This window comes from Chionomys nivalis, chromosome 1, assembly GCF_950005125.1.
Source record: "Chionomys nivalis chromosome 1, mChiNiv1.1, whole genome shotgun sequence".
NCBI classification, from domain to species: Eukaryota; Metazoa; Chordata; class Mammalia; order Rodentia; family Cricetidae; genus Chionomys; species Chionomys nivalis.
The window spans coordinates 111,232,166-111,251,569 of record NC_080086.1 but is presented as its reverse complement, the minus strand read 5'-3'; the positions used below and the strand labels follow the sequence as shown (position 1 = coordinate 111,251,569).

Below are 19,404 nucleotides of genomic sequence, written 5' to 3'. Positions count from 1 at the left end.
CTGTTAGAGTTTAGACAGAAAGGGAGAAAGGTTGAGGAATATTTTTTTCTTAAATATTTATTTATTTATTATGTATACAATATTCTGTTTGTGTGTATGCCTGCAGGCCAGAAGAGGGCACCAGACCCCATTACAGATGGTTGTGAGCCACCATGTGGTTGCTGGGGATTGAACTCAGGACCTTTGGTAGAGCAGGCAATGCTCTTAAACTCTGAGCCATCTCTCCAGCCCCTGAGGAATATTTTTTTACACTGTGTGAAGAAGTGTCACTGTGATTTTATGAGAATCTAAATGGCCAATAGCTGGGAATTCTGGACAAAGACTCTGCGAAGAAGAAAGGCAGAGTTGCCAGTGGAGGCAGAGGGAACAGACATGCAGAAGGAGAGGTAAAAGCCATGAGTCAAGTGGCAACATGTAGATGAATAGAAATGGGTTCATTTAAGAACTAGTGAGAAAAGCCTAAATTACAGGCCAAACTTTTATAATAAATAATAAGTCTCCATATCATTTCTTTTGTAAGCTGTTGACTCAAAGAAAAATCTGCCTACAAATACTTCTTCTAGAAACTTCTGGATCTGACACAGCCAGAAGTAACATTGTGTCAGCGTCCTGAGCATCCCTTAGCCCAGCCAAGTTGATTCAAGTGAACTGAAGGTAACTGTTCTTACTTTTTCTCAGATTCCTCAATCAGAGGAGGGCATGCAGAAAGTGACTGAGCTAGTGGGAACCTAGCCCCAGGGCTTCATGATATGGATGACTCCATTGGTCCCCATTATCATTCTGTGTCACCCCCACCATTGCCAAATCTGTCTTCAGTGCCTCAGGTATCTATACAAACTTGTGGTGATGTGGCTGTGCGGTGGGGATCCCAAGAATTCTAGTCCCTATCCCATGTTCCTGTGTGGCCGGCCACTGCAGTAGCCCAGTCTCTCTTTTTTCTCTACTCTCTCAGCTCCGCTCCATGGATCTTCAGTTTTTGGACATCCCTAGAGGTTCTTATGTCTTTCCTTGGCCTTGGAAATTCATGCTCTGTCTATTTTCCCTCGCAGCTGAGTGGAGAGTGGGTTATTGTCTAGGCTATGTTTAGAGGGTTCCCTTTGGAGGAGTTGTTTGAGTCATATGCAGGAACGTTGAGGGCAGGGGTAGGTGGCTCGGTGGGCATCAGAAGCAGCCAGGGCACAAACCTGACATTAGTAGAGCCATCCCTAGACCTAGAATAATGAGAAGGCTTACAGCTCGTGGAAGATCTGGGCTGCTATTTCTATGCCTATGCCACCCAGTTCTGCTGGATTGATCTTTCTATCCTTTCTATTGACTGATCATTTTAAGTTAATTGATGTCTTGCTCACAAATCTCATCCAACACATCTCAATGTAGCATGATCTCCTCCTGCCCTTTCCTTTCCCAATTTGGAAACTGTCTGAGTCCCACGGAAACATGGCTCTGACACCTGCAAAGCAGGTCCTCAGCTCTCTCTGGCTGCCAAATTCTTCTTCAGTTGTGAAAGTCAGCCTCATGTGGTCCAGAGATTGAAGGAAAGCTGTAGACTGTAGAGACCATGGAGCTGGATCTCCAGCCACAGCTGGAGCCATCTCTCAAACCGCATAGCTGGGAATTTGTTTTCTTCCATGTTTCCCTTCCTCAGCACCACTGTTTATTCAAGGCCTGTCTTTCTTCATAGTAAAATAAATGCCAGAAGCTTAACCCTGTGGGAGAACTCACTTTTCACCCAGAGTTCTCGTGACTCACTAATTATTCTGGCCAGATTCACAAAGCAAATTCTTCATTTACTTATCGCAATTCTGCCCAATCTTGACAGGAACAATCTTTCCAGTGCCATGGCTTGGGGAACACAAAGCAGGTGAATGGAGAACTCAGGTCATCAATTTTTCAGTCCCATGTTTGCCATTGACCTTATGGAGGATGATGGGAAGATGTGCATCCTCCAGACTCAGTCTCTTTATCTGGAGGATGGGGTAGAGGAGAACCCAGGCTAATATGGTTTTGGATTCAAGTTGGGGATGATTTTTTTTATTATGGTAACTGAGACTAGAATTGGTATATAGTGGAGTTGTTGGGCAGGAACTCTGGCAGGACTCAGCATAGAGCACAGAGAGGTGTTGGATAGAATTCCCAGAATTTCCTGTGGGTGGTTGGGGCTATGGCATGTGTTCTTTTTAATTTTCTGAGTCATCGTTGCTAAACTCTTAGCTCTAGTTTGACACTGCACTGGCCTCTGCTTGCCCACTTCTGAAATTTTTGTGCTCCTTCCAGCTGCTCATGTGCCCTAAGAGCAGGAAGGCTGGACCATACCAGTTATGCCCCTGCCTCTGACACACACATTATTATGTGTGTTAACCATTTTTCCTTTGGTCATTTAGCTTGTCTGGAGCACATGTCTGTGATATCTTCTGTGTGACCATGCCTGCTATAAAGTAACATTTACTTGTACATGTCAGTCCCATCTATACCTGATATATGTACTGGGGACCATATGATGGTCATGCCTTGGCTAAGCTGGCAACCTTAATATTTGAGGCATGTCAGGTGTTGTTTGAGCTGGTGTTTGGATTGTCTATTTACTCTTGTTGGTTTCTGTAGAAGGAGAGAGCAGCTTGTTGGTTCCCAGCTATTTTAGACCCGAAATAATCACATAGAAACTGTATTAATTAAATCACTGCTTGGCCCATTAGCTCTAGCTCCGTGTTGGCTAACTCTTATATTAATTTAAATTAATTAATTAATATTAATTTCTATTCATCTGTATGTTGCCATGTGGCTGTGGCTTACCCAGTAAAGTTCCCAGCATCAATCTCCAATGGTTCCATGTCTTCTCGCTGATTCTGCCCTTCTTTCTCCCAGCATTCAGTTTAGTTTTCTCCACCTAGCTAAATTCTGCCCTGCTATAGGTCCAAAGAAGTTTCTTAATTAACCAATGATATTCGCAGCATACAGAGGGGAATCCCACATCACCTCCCCTTTTCTTTTTACATTAAAAGGAAGGTTTTAACTTTAACATAGTAAAATTACATACAACAAAACAGGTATCAAACCAGAATTATAGTTACAATATTTATGTCAACTTTTTTTATAATAACTAAGGAAAACTATAAAAATTCTTTAACTCCATTAAAGACTCCAGAAGTATATAATATTACCTAAGTTAACAGGAAGTGCATTGTAAGCAACCTCCAAAACTCCAGAACTGACAGAGACATCTTGCTGTCACCCCAAAGTTTCTGTGTACCATTGGGGCATCCATATTTAGCCTACTGGCCCATAGTATTTGGCAGACTCTTTTATGAAGCAGGAAATTTCAAAGACAGTTCAGCTTATATTGGTAGTTTGTCACTCACTTCTTCTGTATCCTATAGAATGTCTGGCATACTCTTTTATGAAGTAGGAACCAGAAGGATTGTCTCATCTTTAGACAAGTTTAGCAGTCATTTTTCTGTGGGTCCTGTATGTCCAGTTCATCAAGTAGTCCAGGAAAGAGCAGTTTCTTGCCCAAATGGCTAACATTCCTTTTTATTTAAACAGAAAAGGGGAGGTGATGTGGGAGTTCCCTCTGTGTGCTTTGAGTACCATTAATGAATAAAGAAAATTGCTTTAGACCTATAGCAAGGCAGGACTTAGGTAGGTAGGAAAAACTATGCTGAATCCTGGGAGGATGAAGGGTGGAGACAGAGAGAAGCCATGGAGCCACCACCAGAGTCAGACATGCCGAAACTTTGATGGTAAGCCACTGCCATGTGGTGATACACAGATTAATTGAAATGGGTTAAATTAATATGTAAGAGTTAGCCAATAAGAATCTAGAGTTAATGGGTCAAGCAATGATTTAATTAATACAGTTTCTGTGTGATTATTTCAGATCTAAGCTAGCTGAGTGGCTGGGAACCAAGTAGCCTCCCACTACAGGTTTCTGTTGGGGTTTGCCTAAATTGTGGGACCCAGGATCCCTCTGAGAAGTGACAGACCTTTTCTGAGTATTGTTCAAGGAAGAAATTTAAGTAAATCTAGGTGACACCAGTGACCCAGTCTGGTCATATTAGGGCGACAAATGGCATACTGATGGACTTTTTTGGAGACAGGGTCTTGCTACTTAGCCCAAGTAATTCTTAAGCTCATGATTCTTCTGTTGCAGCTTCACTATTACAGATTACAGATGTTTACCACTACAACAAACCAATGAGATTCCTTTCAAATACTATCAGAGGCCTGTCCTTGGGGTACTGTTAAGTCCTGTCAGACTGTAGTGAAGGATTTAACAGATCCATTGTATCTGGCATGAATTCCTGATGATGCCTTCTAAGCTTTAAAGTAGCCTTTTGTAAATTGTCAGTGATTGTTATTTGAGTTGTTCTTCCTGAAGGATTCACAGGCTTTGCATAGCTTAGTCTGAGACAAACCTGGCAAACCACGGAGCCTTGTGTGGCTGAGAATTACTTAGTTAAGTAATTATTCCTTCAAATAACTCCTAGATCAGATAAGAAGTTTTGGCATGCAGAAATTGACTAGCTAAAAGGACTTTTTGTGTAACAATAAAGAGGCTTTTGTGAAGCCTCCAGGTAATCAGTCCCTCTGAAGTTGATAACCTGGCTGCTGCTAAGTTGTGAAATGTGCTGGAATGACTCTTTCCTCCTCTGGCCCAGATCACACAGAACACCAATAGTGAGACCATCTCTGGTCTATGTCATAGCATGTGGTGCCCTGGCAAGGCAGGAAATGTGTGTTAAGGCTGGATCAGGTCATGCTAGCTCTTGTGTGATCATGTCTATTTTAGGAGATGTTAGAGATTATTAGGGTAGTCAGAGGGGCAGTAGGTCTTTGTAAGTCTATAGAGTGTTGCTATTGGTTCATATATAGCAGACATGTTGGTCTATGTGGAAGTCATGTGAAGGACCCTACTTGTTGTTGCTAGCTTGTCTGCCCATCCTCCATTTTTCTCCCCTTTGATGCTTACTCTGTTCTTAGCTTCCTCTCAGCCATTCTGAGTTTGGAGGGGAAGTGCAGACCAGGACTGGTAGACCCCATCCACTCCCACAATATCAGTATACTCTCTATGTCCCTGACTGTTCTTGTTCATGCCAGATGCTGGTGCATTGAAGGTTGTATTCTTCTACAGATTCCTGAAATCTTGACTCAGTGAGTATCTGGAGGCGAAGGGAAAAGGACACCTATGGAGGTCAGGGGAAAGCACTGTCCTTTATCACGTCTTTGGCTACTTCACTAGGAGTCAAGCTCTTGGTGAGCACTGGTGAAAAATGGAGCCGCCACTGGCACATGCTGAGACCTGCCTTTCATTTCAACATCCTGAAGCCCTATGTGAAGATTTTCAATGAGAGCACCAACACCATGCATGTGAATCCCTGGAATCCAGGGTGTCAGTGTCTGCTTTCATCTAAAATAACTATTTGTGTGATTACAATAGAGGATGGGCAACGAGGCTGGTTCTGTGGGGGTACAGGTGGTTGACGGTAGATGGGGAACCAAGGACTAAGACCAAACATTGGCCATGTCCCTTTGTCTGGTTAGGCAAAATGGCAGTGCTTGATCTCTGAGGGTAGCACCCACCTGAATATGTTTGAGTCTCATGACCCTGGACTATGCAGAAATGTGTCTTTAGCTTTCACAGCAACTGTAAGGAGTGGGTCCCTAATCTGGACGTGGGAACCTGGGTCATGGAAGTGAAGGAGGAAGGGCAAGACAGTGGTTAGAAAGTCTTTCTGCAGGAGGTGGATCAGCAATGTCAGTGAAGCACCTGGGAGGAGCAGAGGGGAGAGAGTGGTCTTTCCTCAAAATAGAATTGTTTGCATACAGATAAAGAATAGAGATCAGCAGAGATGATGGTGACAAAGAAATGTGGTGTAGGAGTCTGTGACGTGGTGTCTGGAGCCCTTGGAACTAATGTAGTTTGGGCATTTGCCTTATTTCCAGGATGAAAATGGGAAGGAGCTGCCAGATGAGGACATCAGAGCAGAAGCTGACACCTTCATGTTTGAGGGTTAGGATTCAAGTGTGAGGTTAGAGCAGGCACTGCATCCTTGGAAGATGTTGAGGGGGAGCAGCTTTATTCCTCCATTTGATCATCCTTCTTGCGGTTTATAACCGTGTGTGTGCTATCCACTTGGTGGTGCTGAAACAACTCATAGACCCAAGCCTGCCCAAGCGCCCTCCAGGCCATGACACCACCGCCAGTGGGCTCTCCTGGACCCTGTACAATCTGGTGAGGCACCCGGAATACCAGGAGCGCTGCCGGCAGGAGGTGCGGGAGCTGCTGAGGGACCGTGATTCTGAGGAGAATGAACGGTGAGCGTAGGTTCTTGTGGTTTCTTCTGTAGATCTCCTCGGCTCTGCTCCCCGGATGGGGGAGAGAAGTTCTTTTTGCAATTCTCCCATTATTGTTCAGTACGCACAGGAGCTGGGTTCAGAAGGGGATACTCAGCTTGACCAGCAAGAGAAGGATTGCAGGCTTATGAGAAAGAAAGATTTGTGTTGCTGAGGGAGCAGTAACAATATATGCACGTGTTCAAGGAATGCACTGCCCCTACAATTCTTTCCCCAGCAGCATCTTTTCTTTCCCTAAGTGCTTGCTCTTCTCATGCACCTTAGTTCCCACTGCACTGCCAGGTCCAGGGATTCACAGGAACACCTGGGTGGTGGCCTATGTGCTGTCCAGGGCTCCTGGGTCATCCTTTCGTCATTGTTCATTCATTCATTAAACCCTGTCAATGGTCATCTCACCTCAGTTTTGTACCTGGCCCCACCTGGGCTGCAGAGACCCAAAATGGCTCAAGCCAAGACTTTGCCTCACGGAAGCTCTCAAATAGGTGGGAGAATCCTCACTCAGGACACTTGCTCAATTCTTCACCTTTTTAGATTAATGTATTTTAATAATATTAATGTATTCCTTGCTTGTACACATATTATGTGTATGTCTACATGTGTTTACAGAGGTCAGAAGATAAGATCAGATCCCTTGGAAATGGAGTTATGGATGGTTGTTGTAGGAGCCAGCCATGATAAGCTAAATATGAGCAGATCACACAAAGGAAGTTCTTTACTTCCAACTATTATCACCTGCCAGAATAGGACTCAGACATCCATAAGTTTAATGGGGCCCGAGTCTCAGTAGTTTACCCTGAAGCAATACCTGGTTTCAGGAAGGACCATAAACTGACATTACCCGAGCACCACCAAAGAACAGACCATCCAAAGGAAATGCCTAACATTCCAACCACTGTAGATAGGATCACCTGCCAGCACACACTCACCAGGACACCCCTAGACAAATGTCAGTCAATCCAGGGTCCTAAACCTCAGAAACCCCTCACCCTCACCTTTACTACTGTAAAAACCCAACTCTAACTGAGCTTGGGGCTCTCCATTTATTCCAATATGTTGGACATGTGGAGAGACCGAGTTTGCAAATTTGCATAAAATAAAGGCTCTTTGCTTTTACATAGGAGACTTAGGCTCCTTGTTGTCTTTGGGGGGACTTCTCAGATTTGGGCATAACAGTTGTGAGCCACCATGTGGGTTCTGGGAACCAAACTTACGTCCGCTGCAAGAGCAGTAAGTGTTCTTAACTGTTGGACCATCCCTACAGCCTTCCTCCTTGCTTTTCTGGTTTCCTAATTCTTACATATTTGATACTTTAGGGCATTGTTTTAAGATGATTAAAAGACCAGAGTCAGCAGAGAACACAGCAAAACCAAGTTTTTTGCACAAAGGAGATTTATTTGCCCCAGAGAGACAAAGACAGGGATAGGAGACAAGGAAGAGAGGAGAAAGGGGGAAAAGGAGAAGGCGAAGGGGTTTTTATCCCAGAGGAACAGAGAACTACATCTGCATAGAGAGGAGACAGATGTGCCCCATAGGCAAATGGCAGTTTATAAAGGAAAAACAGGGGCATTAGGATAAAGTGGTCTGTTTTGATTTGGTGTGTTAATTTGATGAACCAAAGGGGGCTTTTGATTGCTGGACTTCTTCAATACTTTGATAACTGGACCTTGGTGGTCTGCCTCAGGAAGGGGAAGTGGCCAAAAAAGGGAATAGACATTGGTGGTTAGCTTTAAGGATTAATCTATGGTTTAGTAGGGGCAGGCAGGGGGGGGGGAGAAGGGATGGGGATGGGGGAGGGCAAAGGGGAAACCTGTCAGCGACACGCTTGGCATGCTCTGGCCTGCTAGAGTCATTCAATGGTTGAGAATAAGGGTTTGCTGATCCACATGGGCTGGCAGCTTCTGTTTTGCTCACGGTTAATTGTGTGTTGGTTTCCTCAGGGACGACCTGGCCCAGCTGCCCTTCCTGACCATGTGCATCAAGGAGAGTCTGCGGCTACATCCTCCCGTCCCTGGCATCTCCCACGGCTGCAGCAAGGACGTTGTGTTCTTGTATGGCCGGATTATCCCCAAAGACGCCCATGGGACAAGGAAGGAGGATCCTGGGTAGGAAGGCTGACCACCAGACATTGGGGCCTGTGGGTACACCCCCTTTTCCTCCCCCAGGTATCACCTTCCTCATCAGCATCTTTGGGATTCATCACAACCCATCTGTGTGGCCAGACCCTGAGGTCTTAGTATTTTTTCTCCTATATTATGGGGTGATGGTTCTAGGAGGGGGGCTGGACTTTGACACAGGGAATCAGATGCCACCTTCCCCCAAGGCACACAAGCAGGACTCTATCCTTGGCTGTGCTGGGAGATGTCACCTATGTACCATGGCTTTGTGTCTTCTGCCAGGTCTATGACCTCTTCCACTTTGACCTAGAGAACATCAAAGACAGATCACCTCTGGCTTTTATTCCCTCTCCGTGGGGCCCAGGAGAGGCCAGAGGGTTTAAGGGGAAGGGGCGGAGTCTGGGACTGAGGATGGGAATAGTGGGGAGTTGAGATGGTTGGTTCTGGGCCTCTTTCCCGTTTTCCACTCAAGATTTAAGGTCTGTAGAACCTGGGGTTGGATTTAGGGCAGGGCTGGAAGTCAAGGTAATTTTAAGGTTTTCTAGAAATGGTCAAAGAAAGACCTGGAGCCATGAGGGCCCAAGAAGGGAAAGAGAAGAACGACTCAAAGGTCTGAGAGGCAGTGGGTAGAGGATATGGTGATTGACTGAAACAGGGTGATATTGAGGGCCTCCCATATGAGTTCAGTTGCTGCTGTTAGGGCTCTCAAACATGGCTTCCATCCACACATGGTGGAGTCTATCTAGTTTGTATAGCAAAGCAGCAGCAACATTCAAAGGCCCAGTGGCCACTCCTACCTTTTCATCTGTATAGAGGTGTTAGGGTCAGGTGGGATCTGGGAGAGCTAGAGCAGATCTGTTAGGAGGGCATCCCTCAGTAAAGAGAAGAGGCAGTAGCCGGGTGGTGGTGGCGCACGCCTTTAATCCCAGCACTTGGGAGGCAGAGGCAGGTGGATCTCTGTGAGTTCGAGACCAGCCTGGTCTACAAGAGCTAGTTCCAGGACAGGCTCCAAAACCACAGAGAAACCCTGTCTCGAAAAACCAAAAAAAAAAAAAAAAAAAAAAGAGAGAGAGAGAGAAGTGAGAAGTGGCAGTGGATGGTGGCCGGGTGGGTGAGGGGTCCTGTGGGGGTCTCTCTGGCTGCCTGGTGCAGGGGATTGTCCATGACAGCCAAGTTAGGATCCAGTGACAAGAATCCTGTCAGGCACAGAAAAACGAGAAAATCTTGTCTGCTGTGGTCGGGGGCTGTAAGTCCCAAAGAGTTCGGACTCTGTAAGAGGTTAGGGTCTTAGACCTGGGCTGAATTAAAAGCCCAAGTACACAACAGTGGGAGAGCACAGCTGAGTCTTAGGGGGGAAACACAGAATCCCAGGGCACCGAAGTAGCTTAGGAGCAAAGAAGTGGCCGGTTGGAACACAGACAGGGAGGAACTGCAAAGTAGGAGGTCATCTACATCCTGGAGGAGTGTGCTAGGACTGAGGTCAAAGGTGAAAAGATCTCAGGCCAAAGTTTCTGGGAACGAGGGCTGTCTTGGGCCAAGGCTTGGCCGAAGAAATGAGGGCTGTCCCAGAAACCTTGAAGGAAAAGAGTCCATGTGAACTGACTGCAGGTCTATGTGTCAGGGTCCTCCCAGGTGAAGGCAAAGAGAAAAGAGGAGCCAGCATGTAGAGGGACAGTGCCAAAGGTATCTTTTAGGTCCAGAATGGTAACGTGGGAAGTTGTAGCAGGGATGTTAGAAAGAACGGTGTGTGGGCTGTTGGTCACCGGGTGGATTGGAATAACTGCCTCATTAATGGGGCGGAGGTCCTGGACTAAATGGTAAGCACTGGAGAGGGTGGGAGTGTTGCAGGGTGAACTAAAGGAATTAAAAGTCCCTGAGATGAAAGGCGGGTAATGATGGGCCTGAGGTCTGGGCGATGGGTTTCAGAAATAGGAAACGGGTCTGGATGGGAAGGGGGGCGTTAAAACTAACTAGGACTGGCTGGTGGTGAGTAGCAACTACTGGGGTGAAGACATTCTATGTTTGGGATCAACTGGATCTGGGAGGGTAGGGACAGGACAGTCTGGGGTAGGGACCTGTGAGGCAATGAAGGGAAGAAGAAAACGGGAGTCAGGAGAGTGTGGGGGCCAAGGTGAGTGCAGCCCCAAAGCAGCTGAGAATACCACAGCCAAGTAGAGTCACAGGACAAATGGGTATGACTAGAAAAGAGTGTGAGGAGAATCACCTTACAAGGATGCAGGGAAGTAGCACGGTCTTAGGCAGAAAGGAGGGGGTCCCATCCACCCCTGTGACAGAAATTGGAAAGGGAACTGTTGGACCCAAGTGAAAGGCCAAGGCAGAATAGCGCCCTTGTCCATGAGAAGGGGAGGATGGGAGGAGCTCGGAGGATTGGGATGGTTGGGATATAGGAAGGATGGATACGGGAGCAGCGAAGTATATATCCTATCTAAGGGAGCCATCTTAGGGTTGGCAAGAGACTTGACTCTTGAGGGGTTCGCAGGTGTCCAGGAATATGTCCCCAGCTGGTACCTTGGGCAACTAAGGAGAGGGAACCTGAAATGACCCTATCCTATACTGATGAATATCTTGCATATCACCTTAGAACCTTCATCTGGCGATGGATCGAGGTAGAGACAGAGTCTCGATTTGGAGCAACGGTCTGAGCTCTTAAGGTCCAAATGAGGAGCAGAAGGAGGGAGAACATGAGCAAAAAATCAGGACCACGAGGGATGCACCCACCCACTGTGACAGTGGAACTGATTTATTGGGAGCCCACCAAGGCCAGCTGGTCTGGGACTGAATAAGCATGGGTTGATTCCGGACTCTCTGAGCATGGCGGTCAATGAAGACTGATGAGAAGCCAAGGACAATGGCACTAGGTTTCGATCCTAATACATGAACTGGCTTTGTGGGAGCTTAGCCTGTTTGGACGCTCACCTTTCTGGACGTAGATAGAAGGACCTTGGTCTTCCCACAGGGCAGGGAATTTGGACTGCTCTTCAGTATCGAGAGGGAGGGGGAATGGAGTGGGGGGAGGAGAAGAGGAGTGGGGATGGGGGAGGGAAGTGGGGGGAGGGCAATATTTGGGAGGAGGGGAGGGAAATGGGAAATGGGGAGCAGGTGGAAATTTTAATTAAAAAAGAATAAAAATAAATAAATAAGTAAAAAAAAAAAAAAAAAAGAAAGGTGATGGACTTACACACTACCTGGAGCATTGTCCTAGGCTCAGCGAGGGTGGTCAGAGTCTCCAAGTTTGGATGGAGTCAGCCCTTAACTAGGTTGAGGAACTCGAAGGCTGGAAGAGTCTCAGATGTTGGTGCTGGTGAGGCTGGACCTTCGTGGCATGGCAGAGAATGAAGCTGCAGGGTGCATTCTGATTTCCAGTGTCCAGGCTGCCAGTAGACAGGGCATGGCCTTGTTGGCAGGTGAGGGTCAGGGCTGCATTGTGATCAGTGACTTTCCTGGCTGCATTTGAAGTGGGCCCCTGGTGGAGTTGACCTTGGCTGGGCTCTGGTGGGATGAAGCCTTGCGGACTTCCCTTGTCCCTCTTCTCATGTGTTTATGGTCTCAGGGCAGCCACCAAGGCATGAGCTTGGAGCATAGCCTTCTGCTGCAACTGAGTCTGTCAGGAAGACTCAGCTGCTTCCTCTCGGGCATTAAAAACCTTAAAAGTCATTTTAACCAACTCCTGTACAGGGATTTGGATACTCTCCTCAGTCTTTCTAACTTTTTTTCTACTATCTGGTTTTAATTGAGAAATTAAACGGGTGGCTAGGATTTGGCTCCCACTGGGGAGGCTGGATCAAGGCAGGTATATTGAACCATGATGTCTTGTAATTGATTTAGAAAAATGGCTGGATTTTCATCAGATTGCTGTGTAATTTCATCAAAATTACCAATTTTCTTTGAGACCATCTCAATACCCTGAAGGAGGCAGTAAACCACGAGGTTCCTTTCCTGGCAACCATTTTGACCTTGCTGAAAGTCCCCATATGGTTCTGTAGCTGACACCACCATGTCACACACGGGGACCATATTGTCCACTAGATGGGTTTGGTCTGCATATTGTCTAGCTGCTGCCTGAATCCGGCTTCACTCCTTGGATGTGAGAGTGGAGGCCTGGATGATATACAGGTCATGCCAGGTCAGTTCACAGGCTTGGGACTCTCCGATATAGACAGAAGGATTAGCAGAGAAGGAACCCAACCACTTTTTTTCTCTGTGAGAGGTCCTGAAGGGAGAAAGGGAGGGGGGAGAGGAAGGTTGGAGTCTGTCAGGACCAAGAGAAGGCACGGGGAGGATTCAGGGGGAGTAACCCGGTGTGTGGATGGGGACCAGGGTATAGATTGTGCCACTGAAGAATAGGGAGGAGATAGGGAGGAAAGAGAGGCAGTAAGAGGGAGGGTGAGGGAGGCAGGTGGGTAAAGGGAAGGAAGTTGGCCCTCAACCTTTGACCCAGAGAGAAAGTGAGGAGGGGAGGGTAAAAGGAAGAAGGCTGGCCACCAAGTGGAGCGTGTAGGTGTAGGAGGGGCAGGATTTAGGGGAGAGGCAGAGACGCCAATGACTCAGGCAGCAGGGATAGGGTGGAGTGTTCAGAGTCCAAGTCCCCAGATAAATGGGGGCATGGAGGTGCCACAACCCTAGGCAACAAAACCTGAGCCATGGGGCACTGGCTACAGAGGGAGGGGCGGGAGCATGGGAACCCCCAAAACCCTGGATGTAAGGGAGCTCAGATCATTTGTCCATACACCTACAAAAATTCTCAAGATCAGGAGGATTTTAAATCCGGATTCCCCTCTAGTGGCCATCTTGATTGGTTATCAAGAATGTACTGAGGCCAGGTCACAGAGCTAAATAAAATCAGGTGTTCTGGACATATGGTGTCAGACAGCCCCAATCTGGATAAATTTTACAGTAGACACTCCAGGGATGACTGAGGGTTGGGTTTAGACCTGCAGTTGCCCATTTCCAAGCCTGTACCAGAGACTGAAGACTACAGCAATGTGTCCACTGCTATATCCTGTGATTGAGGGGTGTGTGTTGAGGTTGCCTTTGGGCTGGTCATATCCTCTAAAGGCTCCCACAGAACAAAGATGGTCTTTGCTATGGAAACGGATTGGGGTTACCTGGCACTGCAGTGGCTTGGCAAGAACCCCAAGAGTCTTTGACCCAGATGTCTTGACCTGGAAGAGGTCCCGAACCTCTGTAGGTGATGGCATGGAAATGGGTGACTTACTGCAAGTCAAAAGTCAATCCTGTTTCACGGAGAGGGAGATAAAGGAGTGCCCTTCCACGTGGCCGGGGGACCAGGTCTGCCCAACTGGAAGGCTCAACTAGGTTTGGCACCAAGATAACAGGTTTTCTGTACTCCAATAATAGGTTTCTCCATTGATGCAGTAAACCAGATCAAGCCAGATTTAAAAGTAAAAGATCAGGTTTATTTGGGCAAAGCACTCCCTGGTGACCCTCCACCCCCAGAGATCTCTCTGCTGTCTGTCTCTGTATCTTTCCCTTCCTTCCCTCTACCCTCCCAACACCCTCTTCATAAATAAAACTTCATACTCCCCAAGCTCTCTCTGCATGGCTATTCTGTTTCTTGCCCACGGTCCCCACCAGCAGTGGGATCTGCCAGGGTCACTAGTGCCATAAATCTTTCACTGCCTCAGTCATCCGTGGCCAGATCCAGGAGGTCAGCTGAAGGGCCATCTGGGCTTGATGTCCCGTGTCGTGAGGGACATGGGGGCAGCCAACACCTCAGTGCCCTTCTTGATAGCACCTTGGACATAATCTAGATGGTTAGTGAGGGACCAGACAGGCCCGGGTCCAGTGACCCTCCTGACTGCATTTGAAACAGGGACCCAGAGGTTCTTGGGCCTTGGGAGGTCAGGGAGCCTGGGCAGTTGTTACGGCCAGTTGAAAGGCCTTTACTAGCATCAGGCATTTTGTTTTCATCTCTCCCATGGGATACCTTAAGGGCACTGCTAAGATTATGGAGTCAGGGGTCCTTTCTCTAGACATTTAAGTTTGGCTCTAATATCAGGAAAACTGGGAGAAGAAATAAGTCATTAGGAGTTGTTTTCTCTCTGGGTTCTCAGGATCTATATTGGTATATTGTCAGAGGGCCTTTGTAAGGCAGTCTAGGAGCTGAGATAGGATATCATGTTTGCCCTGGATGATGTCTTGGATTTTTTTATAAATCATCTCTTAAAGGGTAGCCAGTCAGGAGGCAAGTTACAAACTGATCCCCAGCAAAGATGCCCCTTGGGGTGTTGTAATTTCATTTAGGGTCCTGGTTGGGGAATCCTTCTGCCCTGACTGGGTGGGCAGCCTGTTACTGAGAGAGGAGAAGGGGAAACCAGAGAGGCTGGAGAAGAGAAGGGGCTGTGGGCTGAGGCTTGTTAGTGTGATGGAAAATAATGGCAGAATCATCTGACTTGGACCTCACAGCTAGGAGATGTTATTTTCCCTTGGATGGTTTATGTCATGTGGTCACCTTTATCAAAATGGAAGTGAAATCATTTTACGAAGTCTGTTCTTTCTAACCCTAGCAAAGACCTGTCAGCCATGTGGCTACCTCCATCCCAGTATAGGGGACAACAGCTAAGGTGGCAGCAAACCACATTGTTTCCTTTAATATTACTTTGTATATAGACTTTTTAACCATGATGTTAGGCTAACTATGGTGCTGAGTTTTATTTTTTTTTTTACTTATTTGTTTATTTTTATTCTTTTTTAATTAAAATTTCCACCTGCTCCCCATTTCCCATTTCCCTCCCCTCCTCCCAAATATTGCCCTCCCCCCACTTCCCTCCCCCTATCCCCACTCCTCTTCTCCTCCCCCCACTCCATTCCCCCTCCCTCTCGATACTGAAGAGCAGTCCAAATTCCCTGCCCTGCGGGAAGACCAAGGTCCTTCTATCTACGTCCAGAAAGGTGAGCGTCCAAACAGGCTAAGCTCCCACAAAGCCAGTTCATGTATTAGGATCGAAACCTAGTGCCATTGTCCTTGGCTTCTCATCAGTCTTCATTGACCGCCATGCTCAGAGAGTCCGGAATCAACCCATGCTTATTCAGTCCCAGACCAGCTGGCCTTGGTGGGCTCCCAATAAATCAGTTCCACTGTCACAGTGGGTGGGTGCATCCCTCGTGGTCCTGATTTTTTGCTCATGTTCTCCCTCCTTCTGCTCCTCATTTGGACCTTAAGAGCTCAGACCGTTGCTCCAAATCGAGACTCTGTCTCTACCTCGATCCATCGCCAGATGAAGGTTCTAAGGTGATATGCAAGATATTCATCAGTATAGGATAGGGTCATTTCAGGTTCCCTCTCCTTAGTTGCCCAAGGTACCAGCTGGGGACATATTCCTGGACACCTGCGAACCCCTCAAGAGTCAAGTCTCTTGCCAACCCTAAGATGGCTCCCTTAGATAGGATATATACTTCGCTGCTCCCGTATCCATCCTTCCTATATCCCAACCATCCCAATCCTCCGAGCTCCTCCCATCCTCCCCTTCTCATATTTCTCATCCCATTTCCCCTTTGCCACATGCCACCTCACCCGCAAGTTCCCAGTTTTTGCCCTGGAATCTTGTCTACTTCCCCCTCTCCATGCGGATGACTATATGATTTTCTTTGGGTTCACTTTCTTATTTAGCTTCTATAGGATCACACATTATATGCTTAATGTCTTTTATTTTATGGCTAGAAACCGATTATGAGTGAGTACATCCCATGTTCCTCTTTTTGAGTCTGGGATACCTCACTCAGGATAGTGTTTTCTATTTCCATCCATTTGCACGCAAAATTCGAGAAGTCATTGTTTTTTACTGCTGAGTAGTACTCTAATATGTATATATTCCACACTTTCTTCATCCATTCCTCCATTGAAGGGCATCTAGGTTGTTTCCAGGTTTTGGCTATTACAAACAATGCTGCTATGAACATAGTTGAACAGATACTTTTGTCATTTGATGTGGCATCTCTTGGGTATATTCCCAATAGCAATAGCAATAAGACAACATAAGGGGATCAAAGGGATTCAAATCGGAAAGGAAGAAGTTAAACTTTCATTATTTGCAGACGATATGATAGTGTACATAAGCGACCCCAAAAACTCCAGCAAAGAACTCCTTCAGCTGATAAACACCTTTAGTAGCGTTGCAGGATACAAGATCAATTCCAAAAAATCAGTTGCCCTCCTATACACAAAGGATAAGGAAGCAGAGATGGAAATCAGAGAAGCATCACCCTTCACGATAGCCACAAATAGCATAAAATATCTTGGGGTAACCCTAACCAAGGAAGTAAAGGATCTATTTGACAAGAACTTTAAGTCAATGAAGAAAGAAATTGAGGAGGATACCAGAAAATGGAAGGATCTCCCTTGCTCTTGGATAGGGAGGATCAACATAGTAAAAATGGCAATTCTACCAAGGGCAATTTATAGATTCAATGCAATCCCCATCAAAATCCCATCAAAATTCTTCACAGATCTTGAGAGGACAATAATCAACTTTATATGGAGAAACAAAAAACCCAGGATAGCCAAAACAATCTTATATAATAAGGGATCGTCTGGAGGCATTACCATCCCTGACCTCAAACTCTATTACAGAGCCTCAGTATTGAAAACAGTTTGGTATTGGCATAAAAACAGAGAAGTCGACCAATGGAACCGAGTAGAAGACCCTGATTTTAACCCACAAACTTATGAACACCTAATTTTTGATAAAGGAGCTAAAAGTATTCAATGGAAAAAAGAGAGCATCTTCAACAAATGGTGCTGGCAGAACTGGTTGTCAACGTGTAGAAGAATGAAAATAGATCCATATCTATCACCATGCACAAAACTCAAGTCCAAATGGATTAAAGACCTCAATATTAGTCTGAACACACTGAACCTGATAGAAGAAAAAGTTGGAAGTACTCTACAACATATGGGTACAGGAGATCACTTCCTACGTTTATCCCCAGCAGCACAGACATTAAGGGCAACATTGAATAAATGGGACCTCCTGAAACTGAGTAGCTTCTGTAAAGCAAAGGACACTGTCACTAAGACAAAAAGGCAACCCACTGACTGGGAGAAGATCTTCACCAACCCTGCAACAGACAAAGGTCTGATCACCAAAATATATAAAGAACTCAAGAAACTAAACTTTAAAATGCTAATGAACCCAATAAAAAAATGGGGCACTGATCTGAACAGAGAATTCTCAACAGAAGAAATTCAAATGGCCAAAAGACACCTAAGGTCATGCTCAACCTCCTTAGCGATAAGGGAAATGCAAATTAAAACAACTATCTTCACCAACCCTGCAACAGACAAAGGTCTGATCACCAAAATATATAAAGAACTCAAGAAACTAAACTTTAAAATGCTAATGAACCCAATAAAAAAATGGGGCACTGATCTGAACAGAGAATTCTCAACAGAAGAAATTCAAATGGCCAAAAGACACCTAAGGTCATGCTCAACCTCCTTAGCGATAAGGGAAATGCAAATTAAAACAACTTTGAGATACCATCTTACACCTGCCAGAATGGCTAAAATCAAGAACACCAATGATAGCCTTTGCTGGAGAGGTTGTGGAGAAAGAGGCACACTCATTCATTGCTGGTGGGAATGCAAACTTGTGCAACCACTTTGGAAATCAGTGTGGCGATTTCTCAGGAAATTTGGGATCAACCTACCCCAAGATCCAGTAATACCTCTATTGGTGCTGAATTTAAATTAACCCTCTTGTTACCGATTTTTACAGGGTTTTAATCATACTCAATATGCTTACAAATCTTGAGGCACAGGAAGCTTACACAATAGTTTTACAAATCTTGAGATAAGATTTATACCTTAGTAATAGTTCCAGAGTTAAAACCAAACCAAAGGAGTTCGAGACGATGAGTAGCAATGTTCCTTTTGGAAATGGTCTCTCCCCTTATTTTGTTTTGTTCCCCTTTCTCTGTCACACAGCAGATGGCTCACGATATGAGACAGAGATTTTAGAAGAAACCTTTAAACGAGTGTGCTTGGGTCTAGAGGAGGGGAAGCCATACCTTAACTCTAGAGCCAGATTTTAATTCAAGTGGGACAGCATAAAACAACAGTCTAATGCCACGCATACCTAAAAGACACTGGAACCCCTATAAAACTGAATCTAGTAAGCTGAGAACAAAGAAGGCCTGTAGATAGGAAATTTTCATGTTCTGGCTGTAGACAGAGGATGCTGCAGGAAGGAGCTAAGAGAAGAACCAGCCAGTGACGAGTGTGTGCAGGGTGTGTGCATGTTGTGAAGGCATGCTCCTTTACCTTCTCCTGCTCCTGCTAGGTCTCTGTCCTAGCTCCCACCTTGCAACAAACTTACACATCCATCTATGGTAACTTAAAAGACGGGACGTGTGTGTTGGACAGGACGTGTGTGCTTGGGGAGGAGACAAAAACAAGCAGGGCTTGGAGAAGAGAAAATGGAAATAGGGAACTGGGAAATTTCTTTTTATTTCCCTGATCACTTTCAGTATTTGTAAAGGTCCCAAACAGTATTAGGCTCTAAGGTGTCATTAGATGGCTCTTTGGGTTACCTAAGGGGTATTGAAGCCAAATTTGATTGCAAAAGTGAATTAATTTAGGGCCCTTCAGGTAGGGAGTCCGTTGGAGAGGCTGGAGGTTTTTCTAAGAGGTATTGCAAGGGGAATGAGAGTGTACAGAAGACACTTTCCCATGGATGAGAGAAGGGGAGGAAAACATCACTGCAGTCTGTAGTTGTGGGTGTCCCCATGACTCAGAGAGGACTGAACAAGGACCAAGCCATCAGTGGGTTGTCACCACACTCAACAGGGGTCAGGGACTTAGCCTGGCTAAGCCAACAGAAAGACTTGGTGCCTGTACCAGGACTCTTGTAGAATGAAAACTGAGCTCTGGGGGAGGGGTCACATCTACAGAAAAGGG

The 19,404-nt window shown here is 46.0% G+C and overlaps 1 protein-coding gene across 1 annotated transcript; it reads left to right on the top strand.

Moving 5' to 3' along the window:
• Positions 1-1,898: 1,898 nt before the first annotated feature.
• LOC130881971 (cytochrome P450 4F4-like) lies at positions 1,899-8,897 on the top strand. Its single transcript, XM_057781874.1, has 6 exons — positions 1,899-1,976; positions 5,941-6,007; positions 6,183-6,312; positions 8,289-8,420; positions 8,512-8,578; positions 8,748-8,897. Exons 1-6 carry the CDS (start codon positions 1,899-1,901, stop codon positions 8,895-8,897), a joined length of 624 nt encoding a protein of 207 aa, XP_057637857.1.
• Positions 8,898-19,404: the final 10,507 nt, after the last annotated feature.

Excerpts from the sequence above, each read along its gene's own strand:
- LOC130881971 (XM_057781874.1), top strand. The coding sequence starts at position 1,899 with ATGTTTGCCATTGACCTTATGGAGGATGATGGGAAGATGTGCATCCTC. Across the intron at positions 6,008-6,182 it reads TGACACCTTCATGTTTGAGG|GCCATGACACCACCGCCAGT; the intron begins GTTAGGATTCAA and ends AGCGCCCTCCAG. Across the intron at positions 8,421-8,511 it reads TATGGCCGGATTATCCCCAA|AGGTATCACCTTCCTCATCA; the intron begins AGACGCCCATGG and ends TTTTCCTCCCCC.